The sequence below is a fragment of the Mesoplodon mirus genome (genome assembly GCF_964341445.2).
Source record: "Mesoplodon mirus genome assembly, chromosome: 17".
NCBI classification, from domain to species: domain Eukaryota; kingdom Metazoa; phylum Chordata; class Mammalia; order Artiodactyla; family Ziphiidae; genus Mesoplodon; species Mesoplodon mirus.
This window is the reverse complement of record NC_138993.1, coordinates 450,456-469,990: the sequence shown is the minus strand read 5'-3', so window position 1 is coordinate 469,990 and position 19,535 is coordinate 450,456. Positions and strand designations below refer to the sequence as shown.

At 39.6% G+C, this 19,535-nt stretch overlaps 1 protein-coding gene across 7 annotated transcripts in view; it reads left to right on the top strand.

Annotated features, from left to right (window-relative positions):
* The window catches only part of CPAP (centrosome assembly and centriole elongation protein), a 60,422-nt gene that overhangs the window by 13,837 nt on the left and 27,050 nt on the right, over positions 1–19,535 (top strand). For all 7 annotated transcript variants that reach the window (XR_014291774.1, XR_014291775.1, XR_014291776.1 and 4 more), the window contains 5 exons: positions 7,905–8,016; positions 8,794–8,896; positions 9,026–10,655; positions 12,381–12,513; positions 15,531–15,696. Coding sequence is in view for 1 of the 7 variants with exons in the window: in XM_082602578.1 (XP_082458704.1) it covers positions 7,905–8,016; positions 8,794–8,896; positions 9,026–10,655; positions 12,381–12,513; positions 15,531–15,696 (2,144 nt within the window). In the remaining 6 variants the exon portion in view is untranslated. The remainder of the gene's footprint in view (positions 1–7,904; positions 8,017–8,793; positions 8,897–9,025; positions 10,656–12,380; positions 12,514–15,530; positions 15,697–19,535) is intronic.

Here is a 19,535-nt window from a genome sequence, read left to right as displayed (position 1 = left end):
ACCCTTCCCCCACCCCGTGTCCTCAAGTCCATTCTCTACATCTGCGTCTTTATTCCTGTCCTGGCCCTAGGTTCCTCAGAACCTTTTTTTTTTTTTTTTTTTAGATTCCATATATATGTGTTAGCATACGGTGTTTGTTTTTCTCTTTCTGACTTACTTCACTCTGTATGACAGTCTCTAGGTCCATCCACCTCAATGCAAATAACTCAATTACATTTATTTTTATGGCTGAGTAATATTCCATTGTATATATGTGCTACATCTTCTTTATCCATTCATCTGCCGATGGACACTTAGGTTGCTTTCATGTCCTGGCTATTGTAAATACAGCTGCAATAAACATTGTACATGACTCTTTGAATTGTGCTTTTCTCAGGGTATATGCCCAGTAATGGGATTGCTGGGTTGTATGCCAGTTCTATTTTTAGTTTTTTAAGGAACCTCCATACTGTTCTCCATAGTGGCTGTATCAATTTACATTCCCACCAACAGTGCAAGAGGGTTCCCTTTTCTCCACACCCTCTCAGCATTTATTGTTTATAGATTTTTTTTTTTTTTTTTGCAGTACGCGGGCCTCTCACTGTTGTGGCCTCTCCCATTGCGGAGCATAGGCTCCGGACGCGCAGGCTCAGCAGCCATGGCTCACGGGCCCAGCCGCTCCACGGCATGTGGGATCCTCCCGGACCGGGGCATGAACCCGTGTCCCCTGCATCGGCAGGCGGACCCTTCAACCACTGGGCCACCAGGGAAGCCCTTGTTTGTAGATTTTTTGATGATGGCCATTCTGACTGGTGTGAGGTCATTGTACTATACCTCATTGTAGTTTTGATTTGCATTTCTCTAATGATTAATGATGTTGAGCATTCTTTCATGTGTTTGTTGGCAATCTGTATATCTTTGGAGAAATGTCTATTTAGGTCTTCTGCCCATTTTTGGATTGGGTTGTTTGTTTTTTTGATATTGAGCTGCATGAGCTGCTTGTATATTTTGGACATTGAATTCTTTGTCAGTTACTTCGTTTGCAAATATTTTCTCCCATTCTGAGGGTTGCCTTTTCGTCTTGTTTATGGTTTCCTCTGCTGTGCAAAGCTTTTAAGTTTCATTAGGTCCCATGTGTTTATTTTTGTTTTTATTTCCATTTGTCTAGGAGGTGGGTCAGATAGGATCTTGCTGTGATTTATGTCATAGAGTGTTCTGCCTATGTTTTCCTCTAAGAGTTTGATAGTGTCTGGCCTTACATTTAGGTCTTTAATCCATTTTGAGTTTATTTTTGTGTATGGTGTTAGGGAGTGTTCTAATTTCATTCTTTTACATGTAGCTGTCCAGTTTTCCCAGCACCACTTATTGAAGAGGCTGTTTTTTCTCCCTTGTGTGTTTTTGCCTCCTTTATCAAAGATAAGGTGACCATATGTACGTGGGTTTATCTCTGGGCTTTCTATCCTGTTCCATTGATCTATCTTTCTGATTTTGTGCCAGTACCATACTGTCTTGATTACTGTAGCCCTGTAGTATAGTCTGAAGTCTGGGAGCCTGATTCCTCCACCTCCGTTTTTCTTTCTCAAGATTGCTTTGGCTATTCGGCGTCTTCTGTGTTTCCATACCAATTGTGAAAGTTTTTGTTCCAGTTCTGTGAAAAATGCCATTGGTAATTTGATGGGGATTGCCTTGAATCTGTAGACTGCTTTGGGTAGTATAGTCATTTTCATGATGTTGATTCTTCCAATCCAAGAACATGGTTTATCTCTATCTGTTGGTATCATCTTTATTTTCTTTCATCAGTGTCTTATAGTTTTTTTAGTACAGGTCTTTTGTGTGCTTAGGTAGGTTTATTCGTAGGTATTTTATACTTTTTGTTGCAGTGGTAAATGGGAGAATTTCCTTAATTTCTCTTTCAGATTTTTCGTCATTAGTGTATAGGAATGCAAGAGATTTCTGTGCATTAATTTTGTATCCTTCCACTTTACCAAATTCATTGATTAGCTCTAGTAGTTTTCTGGTAGCATCTTCAGGATTCTCTATGTATAGTATCATGTCATCTGCAAACAGTGACAGTAAATAAAACAGTGACAGTTTTATTTCTTTTTTTTCCTATTTGGATTCCTTTTATTTCTTTTTCTTCGCTGATTGCTGTGGCTAAAACTTCCAAAACTATGCTGAATAATAGTGGTGAGAGTGGGCAACCTTGTCTTCTTCCTGATCTTAGTGGAAATGGTTTCAGTTTTTCACCATTGAGAACGATGCTGGCTGTGGGTGTGTCATATATGGCCTGTATTATGTTGAGGAAAGTTCCCTCTTTGCCTACTTTCTGGAGGGTTTTTATCAAAAATCGGTGTTGAATTTTGTTGAAAGATTTTTCTTCATGTATTGAGAATATCATATGGTTTTTATCCTTCAGTTTGTTAATATGTTGTATCACATTGATTGATTTGTGTATATTGAAGAATCCTTGCATTTCTGGGATAAACCCCACTTGATCATGGTGGATGATCCCTTTAATGTGCTGTTGGATTCTGTTTGCTAATATTTTATTGAGGAGTTTTGCATCCATGTTCATCCATGATATGCGCCTGTAGTTTTGTTTTTTTTTGACATCTTTGTCTGGTTTTGGTATCAGGGTGATGGTGGCTTCGTAGAGTGAGTTTGGGAGCGTTCCTCCCTCTGCTATATTTTGGAAGAGTTTGAGAAGGATAGATGCTAGTTCTTCTCTAAATGTTTGATAGAATTCACCTGTGAAGCCATCTGGTCCTGCACTTGTGTTTGTTGGAAGATTTTTAATCTCAGTTTCAATTTCAGTGCTTGTGATTGGCCTGTTTATATTTTCGATTTCTTCCTGGTTCAGTCTTGTAAGGATGTGCTTTTCTAAGAATTTGTCCATTTCTTCCAGGTTGTCCATTTTATTGACATAGAGTGGCTCGTAGTAATCTCTCATGATCCTTTGTATTTCTGCAGTGTCAGTTGTTACTTCTCCTTTTTCATTTCTAATTCTATTGATTTGAGTCTTTTTCCTTTTTTTCGTGATGAGTCTGGCTAGTGGTTTATCAATTTTGTTTATCTTCTCAAAGAACTAGCTTTTAGTTTTATTGATTTTTGCTCTTGTTTCCTTCATTTCTTTTTCATTGATTTCTGATCTGATCTTTATTTCTTTTCTTCTGCTAACTTTGGGGTTTTTTTGTTCTTCTTTCTCTAATTGCTTTAGGTGTAAGTTTAGGTTGTTTTTTTGAGGTGTTTCTTGTTTCTTGAGGTAGGATTGTGTTGCTATAAACTTCCCTCTTAGAACTGCTTTTGCTGTATCCCATAGGTTTTGGGTCGTTGTGTTTTCATTGTCATTTGTTTTTAGGTATTTTTTGTTTTCCTCTTTAATTTCTTCAGTGATCTCTTGGTTATTTAGTAGTGTATCGCTTAGCCTCCATGTGTTTGTGATTTTTGCAGATTTTTTCTGTAATTGATATCTAGTCTCATAGCATTGTGGTCGGAAAAGATACTTGGTACGATTTCAATTTTCTTAAATTTACCAAGGCTTAATTTGTGACCCAAGATATGATCTATCCTGGAGAGTGTTCCATGAGCACTTGATAAGAAAGTGTATTCTGTTGTTTTTGGATGGAATGTCCTATAAATATCAGTTAAGTCCATCTTGTTTACTGTATCATTTAAAGCTTGTGTTTCTTTATTTATTTGCATTTTGGATGATCTGTCCATTGGTCAAAATGGGGTGTTAAAGTCCCCTACATTGATTGTGTTACTGTCGATTTCCCCTTTTATGGCTGGTAGTATTTGCCTTATGTATTGAGGTGCTCCTATGTTGGGTGCATAAATATTTGCAATTGTTATATCTTCTTCTTGGATTGATCCCTTGATCATTATGTAGTGTCCTTCTTTGTTTCTTGTAATAGTCTTTATTTTAAAGTCTATTTTGTCTGATATTGCTACTCCAGCTTTCTTTCGATTTCCGTTTGCATGGAATATTTGTTTCCATCCCCTCACTCTCAGTCTGTATGTGTCCCTAGGTCTGAAGTGGGTCTCTTGTAGACAGTATATATATGGGTCTTGTTTTTGTATCCATTCAGCCGGTCTATGTCTTTTGGTTGGAGCATTAAACCATTTACATTTAAGGTGCTTATCGATATGTATGTTCCTATTACCATTTTCTTAATTGTTTTGGGTTTGTTATTGTAGGTGTTTTCCTTCTGTTGTGTTTCCTGCCTAGAGAAGTTCCTTTAGCATTTGTTGTAAAGCTGGTTTGGTGGTGCTGAGTTCTCTTAGCTTTTGTTTGTCTGTAAAGGTTTTAATTTCTCCGTCAAATCTGAATGAGATCATTGCTGGGTAGAGTAATGTTGGTTGTAGGTTTTTCCCTTTCATCACTTTAAATATGTCCTGCCACTCTCTTCTGGCTTGCAGAGTTTCTACTGAGAGATCAGCTGTTAACCTTATGGGGATTCCCTTGTATGTTATTTGTTGCTTTTCCCTTGTTGCTTTTAATATTTTTTCTTTGTATTTAATTTTTGATAGGTTGATTAATACGTGTCTTTGTGTGTTTCTCCTGTATGGGACTCTCTGTGCTTCCTGGACTTGATTGACTATTTCCTTCCCATATTAGGGCAGTTTTCAGCTATAGTCTCTTCAGATATTTTCTCAGTCCCTTTTTTTTCTCTTCTTCTTCTGGGAGGCCTCTATTTCAAATGTTGATGCATTTAGTTTTGTCCCAGAGGTCTCTGAGACTGTCCTCAATTCTTTTCACTCTTTTCTTTGTTCTGCTCTGTGGTAGTTATTTCCACTATTTTTTCTTCCTGGTCACTTATCCGTTCTTCTGCCTCAGTTATTCTGCTATTGATTCCGTCTACAGAATTTATAATTTCATTTATTGTGTTGTTCATCATTGTTTGTTTGCTCTTTAGTTCTTCTAGGTCCTTGTTAAATGTTTCTTGTATTGTCTCCATTCTATTTCCAAGATTTTGAATCATCTTTACTATCATTACTGTGAATTCTTTTTTAGGTTGCCTGCCTATTTCCTCTTCATTTTTTTTGGTCTGGTGGGTTTTTACTTTGTTCCTTTATTTGCTGTGTATGTCTCTTGTCTTCTCATTTTGCTTAACTTACTTTGTTTGGCGTCTCCTTTTTGCAGGTTGCAGGTTCGTAGTTCCCATCATTTTTGATATCTCCCCCCAGTGGGTAAGGTTGGTTCAGTGGGTTGTGTAGACTTCCTGGTGGAGGGGACTGGTGCCTGTGTTCTGGTGGATGAGGCTGGATCTTGTCCTTTTGGTGGGCAGGACCGCGTCTGGTGGTGTGTTTTGGGGTGCCTCTGAACTTATTATGATTTTAGGCAGCCTCTCTGCTAACCGGTGGGGTTGTGTTCCTGTCTTGCTAGTTGTTTGGCATAGGGTGTCCAGCACTGTAGATTGCTGCTTGTTGAGTGGAGCTGGGTCTTAGCATTGAGATGGAGATCTCTGGGAGAGCTTTCGCTGTTCGATATTATGTGGGGCCAGGAGGTCTCTGGTGGATCAATGTCCTGAACTCATCTCTCCCACCTCAGAGGCTCAGGCCTGACACCTGGCCAGAGCACCAAGACCCTGTCAGCCACTTGGCTGAGAAGAAAAGGGAGGAAAAAAAAAAGAAAAAAAGAAAAGAAAGTTATTAAAATAAAAAATATTATTTAAAAAAAATTTTAAAAAGTAATAGAAAGAAAAAGAAAGACGAGAGCAACCAAACCGAAAAGCAAATCCAGCAATGATAACAAGCGCTAAAAACTATACTAAAAAAAAAAAAACCCAACAAAAAACAGACAGAACCCTAGGACAAATGGTAAAAGCAAAGCTATACAGACAAAATCACACAAAGAAGCATACACATATGCACTCACAAAAAGAGAAAAAGGAAAAAAAACATGGAAGAGAGCAACCAAATCAATAAACAAATCTACCAATGCTAATAAGCTCTAAATATTAAACTAAAATAAGCATAAAACTAGAAACAGATGCAGAAAGCAAATCCCAAGTTGCTCCCAAAGTCCACCTCCTCAATTTGGGATGATTCGTTGTCTCTTCAGGTATTCCACAGACGCAGGGTACATCAAGTTGATTGCGGAGCTTTAATCCGCTGCTTCTGAGGCTGCTGGGAGAGATTCCCCTTTCTCTTCTTTGTTCGCACAGCTCCCGGGGCTCAGCTTTGGATTCGGCCCCGCCTCTGCGTGTAGGTCGCCGGAGGACGTCTGTTCTTCGCTCAGACAGGACGGGGTTAAAGGAGCCGCTGATTCGGGGGCTCTGGCTCCCTCAGGCCGCGGGGGAGGGAGGGGCACGGAGGCGGGGCGAGCGTGCGTCGGCGGAGGCCGGCGTGACGTTGCGTCAGCACGAGGCGCGCCCGTGCGTTCTCCCGGGGATGTTGTCTGTGGAGCCGGGGACCGTGGCGGTGGCGGGCAGCACAGGCTCCCGGGAGGGGAGGTGTGGAGAGTGACCTGCGCTCGCACACGGGCTTCTTGGTGGCGGCGGCAGCAGCCCCAGCGTCCCACGCCCGTCTCTGGGGTCCGCGCTTTCAGCCGCGCCTCGCGCCCGTCTCTGGAGCCTCCTTTAAGCGGCGCTCTGAATCCCCGCTCCTCACGCACCAGGAAACAAAGAGGGAAGGAAAAGTCTCCTGCCTCTTCGGCAGCTCCAGACTGTTCCCCGGACTCCCTCCCGGCCGGCCGTGGCGCACTAACCCCCTTCAGGCTGTGTTCACGCCGCCAGTGCGCTCTGACTGAAGCCCGAGCCTCAGCTCCCAGCCCCGCCCGCCCCGGCGGGTGAGGAGAACAAGCCTCTCGGGCTGGTGGGTGGCGGTCGGCACCGGTCCTCTGTGCGGGAATCTCTCTGCTTTGCCCTCCGTACCCCTGTGGCTGCGGTCTCCTCCGCGGCTCCGAAGCTTTCCCCCTCCGCCACCCGCAGTCTCCGCCCGCGAAGGGGCTCCTAGTGTGTGGAAACCGTTTCTCCTTCACGGCTCCCTCCCACGGGTGCAGGTCCCGGCCCTATCCTTTTGTCTCTGTTTATTCTGTTTTCCTTTGCCCTACCCAGGTACGTGGGGAGTTTCTTGCCTTTTGGGAAGTCTGAGGTCTTCTGCCAGATCTCAGTAGGTGTTCTGTAGGAGGTGTTCCACATGTAGATGTATTTCTGATGTATTTGTGGGGAGGTGATCTCCACGTCTTCTCCGCCATCTTGAAGGTCCCCAAGTAAAGTTTTATTTTGTAGAATTACCTCTAAAACAGTGCCCTGTGCTTCAAAGTACTTCGTCATTGCAGCTGTTAGTGTCCTGTTGCTGCCCTGTCAAGGAACTGTGACCGTGTGGTGTATAAGTTCTTTACCAAGGCAACTCGACACCTCCTTTCTCTGGGGCTGAATCCCCGCTGCTCACGTGCTCTTTACACACACAGACCTTCCATTCACTGCAGTGGGAATTCTCAGTGTATAAAAGGAGAGGTTTTCCTGTCTGCAGACTTTCACTTGTCAACTTCACAGAATGGCTTCCGGATTATTTTGGGGGTCTCAGTCCTCAGTAGCTCGCCAGCGAAGTTCATCTGAATTGAGAACTCAACACCAGATACTTTGAATAAAGTCCAGTCCTAGCAAAGGACTCGCTTCAAAATTTAATCAGTCAGGTAACAGTGTGACCAAACAAAGGGCTCACTGTCAGGTCACAGAAGCCAGTACTATGGCACGGGTTTTTGAGAGGTCAACTGGAAGGGAGAGCAGAATGTTGTGTTTTCATTAGCGTTTTGTAGTTTTTCTTTATCATATTAAAGAAATCCTTGAGAGTTCTAAAATCTTTGGTATACATTAAGTTTAACTAAATATTTTTTTAGTACAGTAACTTGTAAACTTCTCAAGTTTTAAGACTTTAATCTGCTTTTTTTTGAACTAAATTGTTCCTAATTTTTATCCTAGGAGAAGGTATTTTACCATGTTCGGAGAAAATGACGGAACAGATTCAGGAAGGGAACAATACGAACTTAAAAAAAATTGGTGATTCCTCGGAAGTGGTTAATATTGAAGAAAGGTATCATCCATGTTGGAAGGAATTTAATATAATAGTCATTATTATTGGTACTTTCTTTGTTTGAAAGATCTATAGTTTTCTTGTGTTTGCCTGGGTATGCTTTTAAATAAAGAGTTGAAGATCCAACTTATTCCATGTTGTCAGCAACAGAAGCAGGTTGGGGAGATACATCAGTTTGACCTCGTACTGGAAAAATTGAGCAAAGTGTTTTCACCTAAGGGAAATATCTGGATAAAACTAATCTTCTCTCACATAAATAAATCCTGTTTTGGAGAAGAGAAAAAAATCATATATTGGAGTCTCACACATGGTATCACTTATAAATAATAATTGAGTGAGTATGGTTACAGAATTTAAAAATTTTATGTCAGAGATAATACCAACTGTGAGGTTGTTTATTATTTTCTTAAGTATTTTAATATACATTATGGAATGGCAAATGACTTTTGATTGTTTTGTTTATATTATTAAGGATCTTAGAGTATGTATTTAATGAATTATTTTTGAAATATATTTTATTTATGTAATATGTTACTTCAAAAGTTAATCTAAGGTCAGTAGGTGGACTTCAGAGGGGTTTTTCAAATCACGTGTAGAGTGATGTGTATTTCTATATTTTGGGAGATGGAGTGGGATTGTAGCTTTTAATAGATTCTCAGGGGATCTGTGACTTTGAAAAAGGTTAGTTCTCAGTCAGAGGTGTCTGTATCAGGCACATTAAGTGTAAAGTATTCACCACATGATTTGAATGTTAAATAACTTTACTTTTATGATTAGGCCTATTAAAGCTGCTATTAGAGAAAGGAAACAAACCTTTGAAGACTACTTAGAAGAACAAATTCGGTTGGAAGAACAAGAACTGAAACAAAAACAGCTAAGGGTTAGCATTTCCACTATTTTGATTAAATTATCTAAGGCTTTAGAGATTTGTTTATAATTTGCTTTAAAAATAACTTTGAGATTACTTGGATATACCAGAATTAATTCAAATATTGTTCTTTTATTTTAGGAAGCAGAAGGATCCTTGCTAATCAAAGCAAAACCAAAACAACCATTCTTAAAACGAGGGGAAGGTTTAGCTAGGTTTACTAATGCTAAATCTAAGTTTCAGAAGGGGAGAGAAAATAAACTAGTCACTACTCACAGCAGTTCAGAGGACAAACCTGTGTTTAAATTAGATAAACAACAATTCCAGCGGAAAACTGCTCTTATAAATAAAGAACTGTGTACAGAGAACCTTCCTGTCAAAAAGAACAGTAAAGCCAGAACAAAGAGTGGTTGTGTCACACTCAGTCAGAAGCCGAAAGTGCTTAAGGGTAACAGTAAGAAAAGTCTTTCTCCAGCAGGATTGAACATACTGGCAGGGAAGAAATGTGACGGGCAATTTAGAGGTCAGATCAATTTAGAAAAAAAGGTAGAATCTAATAATAAAGAAAATGTACCCGAGTGTACAAAACCTTGTGACGTTGGTTGCAAAATCAGGAATAAGACACAAGGTAAAGACAGACTTTCCCTTTTGACAGGGCTGGCCAGCTGCGTGGCTTCTAAGAGCCCAATAAGTGAGAGTTCGAAAGAGTCAGAATCTTCTCTTGACATTTCTCTTCAGAAAAAGTTAGAGAATTGGGAACGAGAAAAGGAAAAGGAAAATTTGGAATTAGATGAATTTTTGTTTTTAGAACAAGCTGCTGATGAAATATCATTTTCTAGTAATTCCTCATTTGTACTGAAGATCTTAGAGAGGGACCAACAGGTCTGCAGAGGTCACCGGCTATCTTCTACCCCCGTCAAAGCTGTGCAGCCAGAGAAGACAGCAACACCGGATCCCGTTAGTGAGTGTAACCAAAATGAGGATCCAGACCGTACCACGTGTGAAAGTAAGCGTGAGTGTGAGGTTGCACCCAAACAACCTGATACAGTGTCCTCACCTGATGCATCGCAGGAACAGTCCTGTAAAGTCAGTCGGAAAGTGTTCCAGATGAGCACTTGTGAAAGTCCAACTAGGTGGAATGCAAGCGATGACGAAGGTGGTACAGACAGTGATGATAGCACTGATTCTGAGGAACAACTTGATGTCACCATAAAACCATCATCTGAGGATAAGGAAAGGGGTTTCAGCAGCAGAGAAGATAGTCCACAAGTCTGTGATGGGGGGGGACCTTTAAGGGACACCAGGACTCAAGAAGAAGATAAGAGGAGAGATGTTGATTTAGATTTGTCTGATAAAGATTACAGTAGTGACGAGTCTATCATAATAGCAAGCTTGAAAAATAAAGCTTCTGATTCCTCAAGAAGACACCCATCTGTGAGTAAAATTGACTTTGATGATGAAAGAACTTGGACTGACTTTGAAGATGATTCATTTAAACATGATGTTATTCTTGGGAATGAAGCCGTTTATGGGACTCCCCAGACAACCTACCCTAATAAGAGTGAAATATGTGTACTGGACAAAACAATAAAAAGGAAGGTTGCACCAGTCAAGAAGGGAGAAGACTTGAATAAATCCAGTAGGAGCACAAGTCCTCCTCCTACCTCGGATCTGATGATGAAATTCTTCCCTTCTTTGAAACCAAAATCAAAATCAGATTCACGCTTGGGAAATGAACCCAAGTTAAACATAAATCAAGACCAACCACCTGGTAAGTCAGAGCATTGTAAAATATGTAATGGAATGTTACACGTTTAATATTTATTTTATCAGTATGTTGTCAGAATGCTTATTAAAATCCCAACCTTTCTAGTTGCTCAGTGGAAATCTAGTAGGTGATTTGTTAAAATTTGATTTGTTTTGTGAGTCTAAATAATGTAATAGTCACTAGTATGAGATTTGGAAGAATTGTGATTTCAGATTTTTCAAATTTTAGCCTGTGTCTTATTGCCAAGGCTTTAAAATTAATTATTATAAGGTGAAATAACATTTAAGTTTCTTTTATAACCAGGGAATACCCAATTTGTGGTTTGTGCTACTGTGTATTTTTTTTAATTAGTTTTTTTTTTTTTTTTTTTTAACTACCTCATGCATTCTCTTGCCAAATATGATGAAGAAGAAATACAGTAAAATTCAAGTTTCTGTTCTTCCCCAGACATGGGCTCTCATGGACATCAGCTTTCCCATTTCATTTGTGTATTCTGCAAAGATTCCATGCATATGAAAGCATATGTGTGAATGTGGATATAATCCTCCTTTCTGCACCAATGAAAACATGTTTTTTATATACTGTTCTGCACCTTGCTTATAATAAATTTTGAAAATTTTTCTAATACACATCTGTCTCATTCCATTTAGTGGCTATATAGTATTTAGTTTATGTGATGGATTTTTTTAACTTATATTGAAAACAGTTTTCCTTTATGTCATGTTATATTATAAACTCTGAGTGTCTAGCAAAGCATAGGTGCTTTAAAATAGAAATTATAACTTAAGCTAATTTTAAAAAATACTCCGATTTTAAAAATAGTATTTTTTGCAGGAAGTTTGGTAGTTAAAAAGTGTAGAAGCAAAAATGTTTATAGCTAACCTATCCTAAGGTAACTGTGATATCATTTTGGGATATTTCTTTCCATTCATTTTTCCTGTGTATTTTTCATATGGTAGAGACATATATTATAACTCGCCTCATGCTTTTTGACCAGGCGTATAATATGCTTTGGCCACATCATTAAAGCTCTTTGTATACTTTAAAAATGGTTGCAGAGCATTATATGAATGTAGCATAATTTTTTTTAGTAATTTCTTTAATGTTGTATACAAATTATTTTTCACTATTAGAAATAACACTTCAATGCATATTTTTGTGCAAAACGATTTGTATGATTTTATAAGTTCGTTCTTTAACTAGATTTTTAGAAGTGGGTCTAAGGGTAGGTAATGTGTATTTTAGCCTTGTGTTACAAATCAGGGTTATTTTCCAGAAGGGTAGTTGAAGGACGAAACCATTGGCCATTTTCTTAAGTAGCAAATTTGATACAGAAAAAGATCTTAATTTGTATTTCTTTGATTAGTGGGGGTTAAACTTTGATTTTGGTGTTCATTAGAGCTTTAAGTCTCTTGCAAATACTTATTCATGTTTTTAAGCTATTTATATTGGTTTAAAATTTATTTGATTTTTTTAATACATAATGTTCATTTGTCATCAGATTGATACTCTTGAGGTAGAATGATTTGATTCTTTATTAAATTTAGGCTGTTCCATCTGGAAAGTTAGACTATAATATTTTTTTTCTTTGTTTTTAGAAGCATTGTTTCTAATGCATTTTAATAGTACAGGTGTTTACCATATTTTTGGCTCCTAGTGTAATAGCTAGCTAGTGTTTTGCTGTTGAAAGCTTTTTGTGAAGTTCAATATTTGTGGCTTATCTTATAGGTGACAATGCTCGATCTCAAGTTTTGAGAGAGAAAGTTATTGAATTGGAAACAGAAATAGAAAAATTTAAAGCTGAGAACACATCTTTAGCTAAACTTCGCATTGAACGAGAAAGTGCCTTGGAAAAACTCAGGTAAGTTTGCATCTGTAAGTGGGAGAAAATGTATAGTGATTCAGCTTTATTTTTAAGATTATATCTGAACTATTTGAAACAATTCTTATTAATCCAATATTATAAGTGAGAGAAGGAAGTGAAATAAATACCACATAAGAATTTTTAAATAAAATGACCCACTGTGGTCAAAGATGTCTTAAAAGGAGAATTGTCGTCGTAATGAGGTCATAAATTGAAATTTGAAAAGCAGTGTGGAGCTCTGAATTCAAGGGCCACCTTGACCAGTGTATTAGTTTCCTAGGGCTGCTGTAACAAAATACACACAAACTGGATGGCTTGAAACAACAGACATTTATTTTCTCATGGTTCTGGGGGCTAGAAGCCTGAAGTCAAGGTGTCAGCAGAGCCATGCTTTCTCTCGTATCTTCTGTTGGTTTCTGGCGATCCTTAGCCTTCCTTGGCTCACAGCTGGACATGTGGGTTGTTTCTATGTTTGGGTTATTGTGAATAATGCTGAGGAACCACCATACTGTTTCGCACAGTGGCTGCACCAGTTTACATCATGTTAGTTGATTTGCATGTGTTGAACCAACTTTGCATCCTGGGGATGAATCCCACTTGGTCATGGTATTTAATGCTTTTACTGTGCCGTTGAATTTGGTTTGCTAGTATTTTTTTGAGGATTTATAGACTGTATTCATCAGGGACATTAGCCTGTAGTTTTCCTTTCTTGTATCTTTGTCTGCCTGTGGTATCAGAGTGATAACTAGCCTCACAGAATGAGTTTGGAAGTATTCCTTCTTTTCTTGGAAGAGTTTAAAAAAGAATTGTATTGATTTTTTCTTTGACTGTTTGGTGGAATTTACCTGTGAAGCCATCTGGTCCTGGACTTTTGTTTTTTGGGAGGTTTTTGATTACTGATTCAGTCTCCTTATTTGTTATTGGTCAGTTCAGGCTTTCTGTTTCTTCTGGATTCAATTTTGGTAGGTTGTATGTTTCTAGAAATTTAACCATTCTAAGTTATCCAGTGGTTTCGAATATAATTATTCATATATTGTCCTTTTTATTTCTGAGGCATCTGTTATAATGCCTTGCCTTTCATTTATGACTTTATTTATTTGAGTCTTCTCTCTTTTTTTCTTAGTCTAGCTAAAGGTTTGTTGATTTTTTTCCTTCCATAATGCGTATATGGTTCATACAGTAGTGTCCCATAAATCCTGCAGGCTTTCTTCACTCCTTTTCATTCTTTTCCCTTTTTTCCCCCTCTGACTGAATAACTTTGAATCACCAGTCTTCGCAGTCACAGATTCTCTCTTCTGCTTGAGTCTGCTGTTGAAGTTCTCTGTTGCATTTATCACTTCATTCCTTGTATTCTTCAGCTCTAGAATTTCTTTTTGCTTCTTTTTTTATGATTTCTAGCTCTTTGTTGAATTTCTTGTCTTGTTTCACGTATTGTTTCCCTAGTTTCATTGAGTTGTTTATCTGTGTTTTCTTGTAGCTTGCTGAGCTTCCTTAAAACAATTATTTTGTATTCTTTGTCAGGTAATTTGTAGATCTCGATTTCTTTGGGATTAGTTACTGGAGCTTTATTAGTTTCCTTTGGTGGTGTCACGTTTGCCTGATTCTTGGTGATCTATGTGGACTTGTGTTGATGTCTTTGCATTTGAAAGAGCAAACACCTGTTCCTGTCTTTACAGACTGTTTTTGGCAGGTAAAGACCTTCTTCTGCTGGATCCCTGGACTGGTGGGTCTACTTCCTGGACCACAGTCAGGCAGGGCTGGAGCTAGGTCATGGGGCTGCCTCCTGGTCCACTGTTGAGTCTGTAGACAGGAGGTGTGTTTCCAGGCGTGAGGATGGGTGGGGCTCCTGCCAGGTTTCTGAGCAGCTTCCTACCAGGCTCCTGGGTGGGCAGGACTGATTCGTACTACATAGAGCAGGGCTGGAGCTGGGTCACAGGGCTGTACCAGGATCTGTAGGCAGGGCCAAGGTCTGCGGGTCTCTCTCCAGGGGCATGAACGGGCACGGCTCCTCCTGGGTCCCTTGGCAGTGGGGCTGTTTTTAGTGCATCAGGACCACATTTGGTAAGCCTGGCACTGGGGCATGGGCCTGCCTTCTCTGAGTGGCTGTCCTTGATCTTAGGCTTCACCAGCATTTCTCATTTCCTGCCTGAATCCCAGAGCTCCCACAAAAGCACTTCTGTCTGTGGATGGCATTCGGGTGGAAGGATGTGAGCCAGGGACCTCTTGTTCCACAGTCTTGGTGTCGTCACTCTCCCTGTGCTCTTCACACAGCAACCAGAAGGAGGCCGGGTCCTGACCGTTCTCTGACCCGCGTGCTCCTAAGCTAAATACCAGGGTCTTCACAGTGGTCCACAGACCCTAATTAATCACCCCGCCTCCTGCCCCCCCCCCCCTTTTTCTGACGTTTTCTCCTACTGTTCTGTCTCTTTAGCTACACTGGCCTCCTGCCTGTTCTTTGAACACATCAGGCATGTTCCTATCTTAGGGCTTTTGCATGTGGTGTTCCCTCTGCCTGAACTGTTTTGTCCAGATACCTCAATGGCTGTTCTCTCATGTCCCTCAGGTTTTACCTCAAATACTGCCTCAGCAAGATGACTTCGTCCATAATTTCAGGCTCCTAACCTCCATATTTCCTAACCTCATTCCTTGGTTTATTCTTCTTAATATTTCCAGTGTTTCATATATTTTACTTGTTAATTTTATTTATTGTCATCTGTCGCTCCCACTAGAATGTAAGAAGCTTTATAGGAGTAAGGACGTTTATTTTTTTCACTGTGGTTTCTCCAGTACGTAGTGTAGTACTTGAATCATAGCAGGTACGCAGTGAATGCTTGTTGAGTAGTGCCTTACTGGGTTAGTTGACTGTTAGTTCACTACTGTGGGTTGAAGATGGATTCACCAAAACTAGCAGCGCCTCAATTCCAGGTTGTCACTGGTCTTCCATTTTGGTACCGCGTGTGGATTACTGTATTGAGGTGGTCTCCTTAGATTATAACATGGTTTGGTTGTTTTAGGAAAGAAATTGCTGACTTTGAACAACAGAAAGCAAAAGAATTGGCTCGAATAGAGGAGTTTAAAAAGGAGGAAATGAGGAAATTACAAAAGGAACGCAAAGTTTTTGAAAAGTATTCTACAGTTGCGAGAACTTTTCCGGATAAAAAAGAACGTGAAGAAATACAAGTATGTCAGTTCTTTACATTATACTCATATCAGTTAGTAAAGATGACAGTCTGGTAAGAATCTTAGAATTATTTGATGTGTCAAAGAGAAATTGGGTATCAGTTTATTAATCATCCATTGACTCAACAAATAATCTGAGACATCAGGAACATCTTTTGTAGTCTTGACTTTCTTTTTTTTTTTTTTTTCAATTTTTTTTGGCCATGCCACGTGGCATGTAGGATCTTAGTTCCCCGACCAGGGATTGGACCCGTGCCCCCTGCATTGGAAGCACGGAGTCTTAACCACTGGACCGCCAGGGAAGTCCTGTAGTCTTCACTTTTAAAGAGTAAAATACATCAGTTCTTTTCTTACTGAAGGCTTCCCCAGAAAATACTCTGATAATGACATGGATGTATTAACAAGCCAGGAGTTGGAGATTCACCAGTGGAATGTGTTAATTTGTTTGACCCACCACACATTGTTAGTTCTGTTCATTTATAATAATTTAAGGCTTGTATACTAACTAGATGTTTAACTCTAAAACCTGTAAACTGATAAGGCAAATCGTCAGTCCTAGTCATTTCAAAGTTAGAAATGGACATGATCAGAGGAAAGTAGTAGTTAAAAAGAACTAGTGCATTTCTAGCTAAAACTATAAACCTAGGAAAAACTGTAGGTGAATATATTTGCGACAGTGGCATCTGCAGAGGTTTCCAAGAGAACACACAAAGAACTAAGTATAAAAGAAAAAGTGGATATATTGAATTTCATCAAAAGTAAAACTTCAGTTTACCAAAAGAAAAATTTTAAATGGCTTTCTGTTATTTATAGCATAAAATACAAACTCATCCACTTTCATATTTTCAACACTAGTCTTTTCGAGGCCCGTCCTTTGCTTCCTTCCTTTCATACATAGTGCACCACCCTTGGTTAGTCTTAGTACACACCTGTAGCTTAAGTTACCACATGCCGTGTCTGTTAGGGTCTTTAATTCTATTTATTTCTGTAGGCGGAAACGTGCCATTATATTTTGGTTCATGCTTGGTTTATTATATATCTAATACGTTAGACTTTAACAATCTATTAAAGTTTTTATTTCAAAAGGTAATATATTCCTATTCAAAAGGTACAAAAAGATGTGCTGTGAAACCTCTCCCTCTCACCCTTGCCCTGGCACCTGATTTACCTCTCTTTTGAGGCATCCGGTGTTACCAATCTTTTGTATCTTTTCAGAGAAATTCTAAGCAAATACATATGTATATTCCCAATTAAAAAAAACAAAAAACGAATTAATGGTAGTATACTAAAATCATTTTACGTCTTAACGTAAAGAGCATTCTCCTTTATTTTACCATTGAAAATAAATATATTAAAAAAGCTGCGTTATATGGAAGTGCCATAATTTACCTAACCAAGCCTTTATGTTATTTCTGCTCTTTTTCTGTATATAAGAAGTGCTCTCCTGAATAGCCCTGTACATACCTCCCCTCTCGCAATCGTTCTGCTAGTCATTTAACATGTGGTTATTGAGTACAGCCTGTATAGCAGGCATGTACTGGGAATGAAGTAGTGAACAAAATAAATTCATCCTTACCAGTTTGTAGCTTACGTACGCAAGCATATCTGTAGGTTAAAGTCCTGCAAATGAAATTTCTAGGTTAAAGGGTGTGTACTTAGTAGATATGGCCAGATTATCCCTCCATAAATATCACGACAATTTTTTTTTTTTTTGGCTGCATTGACTCTTCGTTGCTGCACGTGGGCTTTCTCTAGTTGTGGCAAGTGGGGGCTACTCTTCATTGCGGTGCGCGGGCTTCTCATTGTGGTAGCTTCTCTTGCTGTGGAGCACAGGCTCTAGGCATGCGGGCTTCAGTAGTTGCAGCACGTGGGCTCAGTAGTTGTGGCTCACGGGCTTAGTTGCTCCGTGGCATGTGGGATCTTCCCGGACCAGGGCTCGACCTGTGTCCCCTGCACTGGGAGATGGATTCTTAACCACTGTGCCACCAGGGAAGTCCCTGTCATGCCAATTTAAAATTCTACTAGCAATTTTAAGAGTGTTTTTTGCTCTTTGCCTGAAAGGTAAAAGATTAAAATTCGTGTTAAATTTAATTGAATTTCTTTTCTCTTTCCCTCTCTCCCTCTCTCCCTAACCCTTTCCTTTGGGTCTTAGTTGTGACATGCAACATCTTTGTTGCGGCTCACAGCATCTACATTGTGGTGCGTGGGCTTCTCTCTAGTTGTGGCATGTGGGCTCTAGAGCGTGTGGTCTTAGTTGCCCCACAACATGTGGGATCTTAGTTCCCCGACCAGGGATCGAACCCACATCCCCTGCATTGGAAGGCAGATTCTTTTTTTTTTAATTTTAAAAATAAAAAAAATTATTTTATTTATTTATTTTTGGCTGCATTGGGTCTTCTTTGCTGCATGTGGGCTTTCTCTAGTTGTGGCGAGTGGGGGCTACTCTTCATTGCGGTGTGCAGGCTTCTCATTGCGGTGGCTTCTCTTGTTGCAGAGCACGGGCTCTAGGCGTGCGGGCTTCAGTAGTTGTGGCATGTGGGCTCAGTAGTTGTGGTGCATGGGCTTAGTTGCTCCGCGGCATGTGGGATCTCCCTGGACCAAGGCTTGAACCTGTGTCCCCTGCATTGGCAGGCAGATTCTTAACCACTGTGCCACCAGGGAAGCCCTGGAAGGCAGATTTTTTTTTTAATTTTAATTTTTGAATTTTATTTTATTTATTTTTTTATACAACAGGTTCTTATTAGTCATCAGTTTTATACACATCAGTGTATACATGTCAATCCCAATCGCTCAATTCAGCACATCACCATCCCCATCCACCCCGTGGTTTTCCCCCCTTGGTGTCCATACGTTTGTTCTCTACATCTGTGTCTCAACTTCTGCCCTGCAAACTGGTTGATCTGTACCATTTTTCCAGGTTCCACATACATGCGTTAATATACGATATTTGTTTTTCTCTTTCTGACTTATTTCACTCTGTATGACAGTCTCTAGATCCATCCACGTCTCAACAAATGACTCAATTTCGTTCCTTTTTATGGCTGAGTAATATTCTATTGTATATATGTACCACAACTTCTTTATCCATTCGTCTGTCGATGAGCATTTAGGTTGCTTCCATGACCTGGCTATTGTAAATAGTGCTGCAGTGAACATTGGGGTGCATGTGTCTTTTTGAACTGTGGTTTTCTCTGGGTATATGCCCAGTAGTGGGATTGCTGGATCATATGGTAGTTCTATTTTTAGTTTTTTAAGGAACCTCCATACTGTTCTCCATAGTGGCTGTATCAGTTTACATTCCCACGAACAGTGCAAGAGGGTTCCCTTTTCTCCACACCCTCTCCAGCATTTGTTTGTAGATTTTCTGATGATGCCCATTCTAATGGGTGAGAGGTGATAACTCATTGTAGTTTTGATTTGGATTTTTCTAATAATTAGTGATGTTGAGTAGCTTTTCATGTGCCTCTTGGCCATCTGTATGTCTTCTTTGGAGAAATGTCTATTTAGGTCTTCTGCCCATTTTTGGATTGGGTTGTTTGTTTCTTTAATATTGAGCTGCATGAGCTGTTTATATATTTTGGAGATTAATCCTTTGTCCGTTGATTCATCTGCAAATATTTTCTCCCATTCTGAGGGTTGTCTTTTCGTCTTGTCTGTGGTTTCCTTTGCTGTGCAAAAGCTTTGAAGTTTCATTAGGACCCATTTGTTTACTTTTGTTTTTATTTCCATTACTCTAGGAGGTGGATCAAAAAAGATGTTGCTGTGATTTATGTCAAAGAGTGTTCTTCCTATGTTTTCCTCTAAGAGTTTTATAGTGTCCGGTCTTACATTTAGGTCTC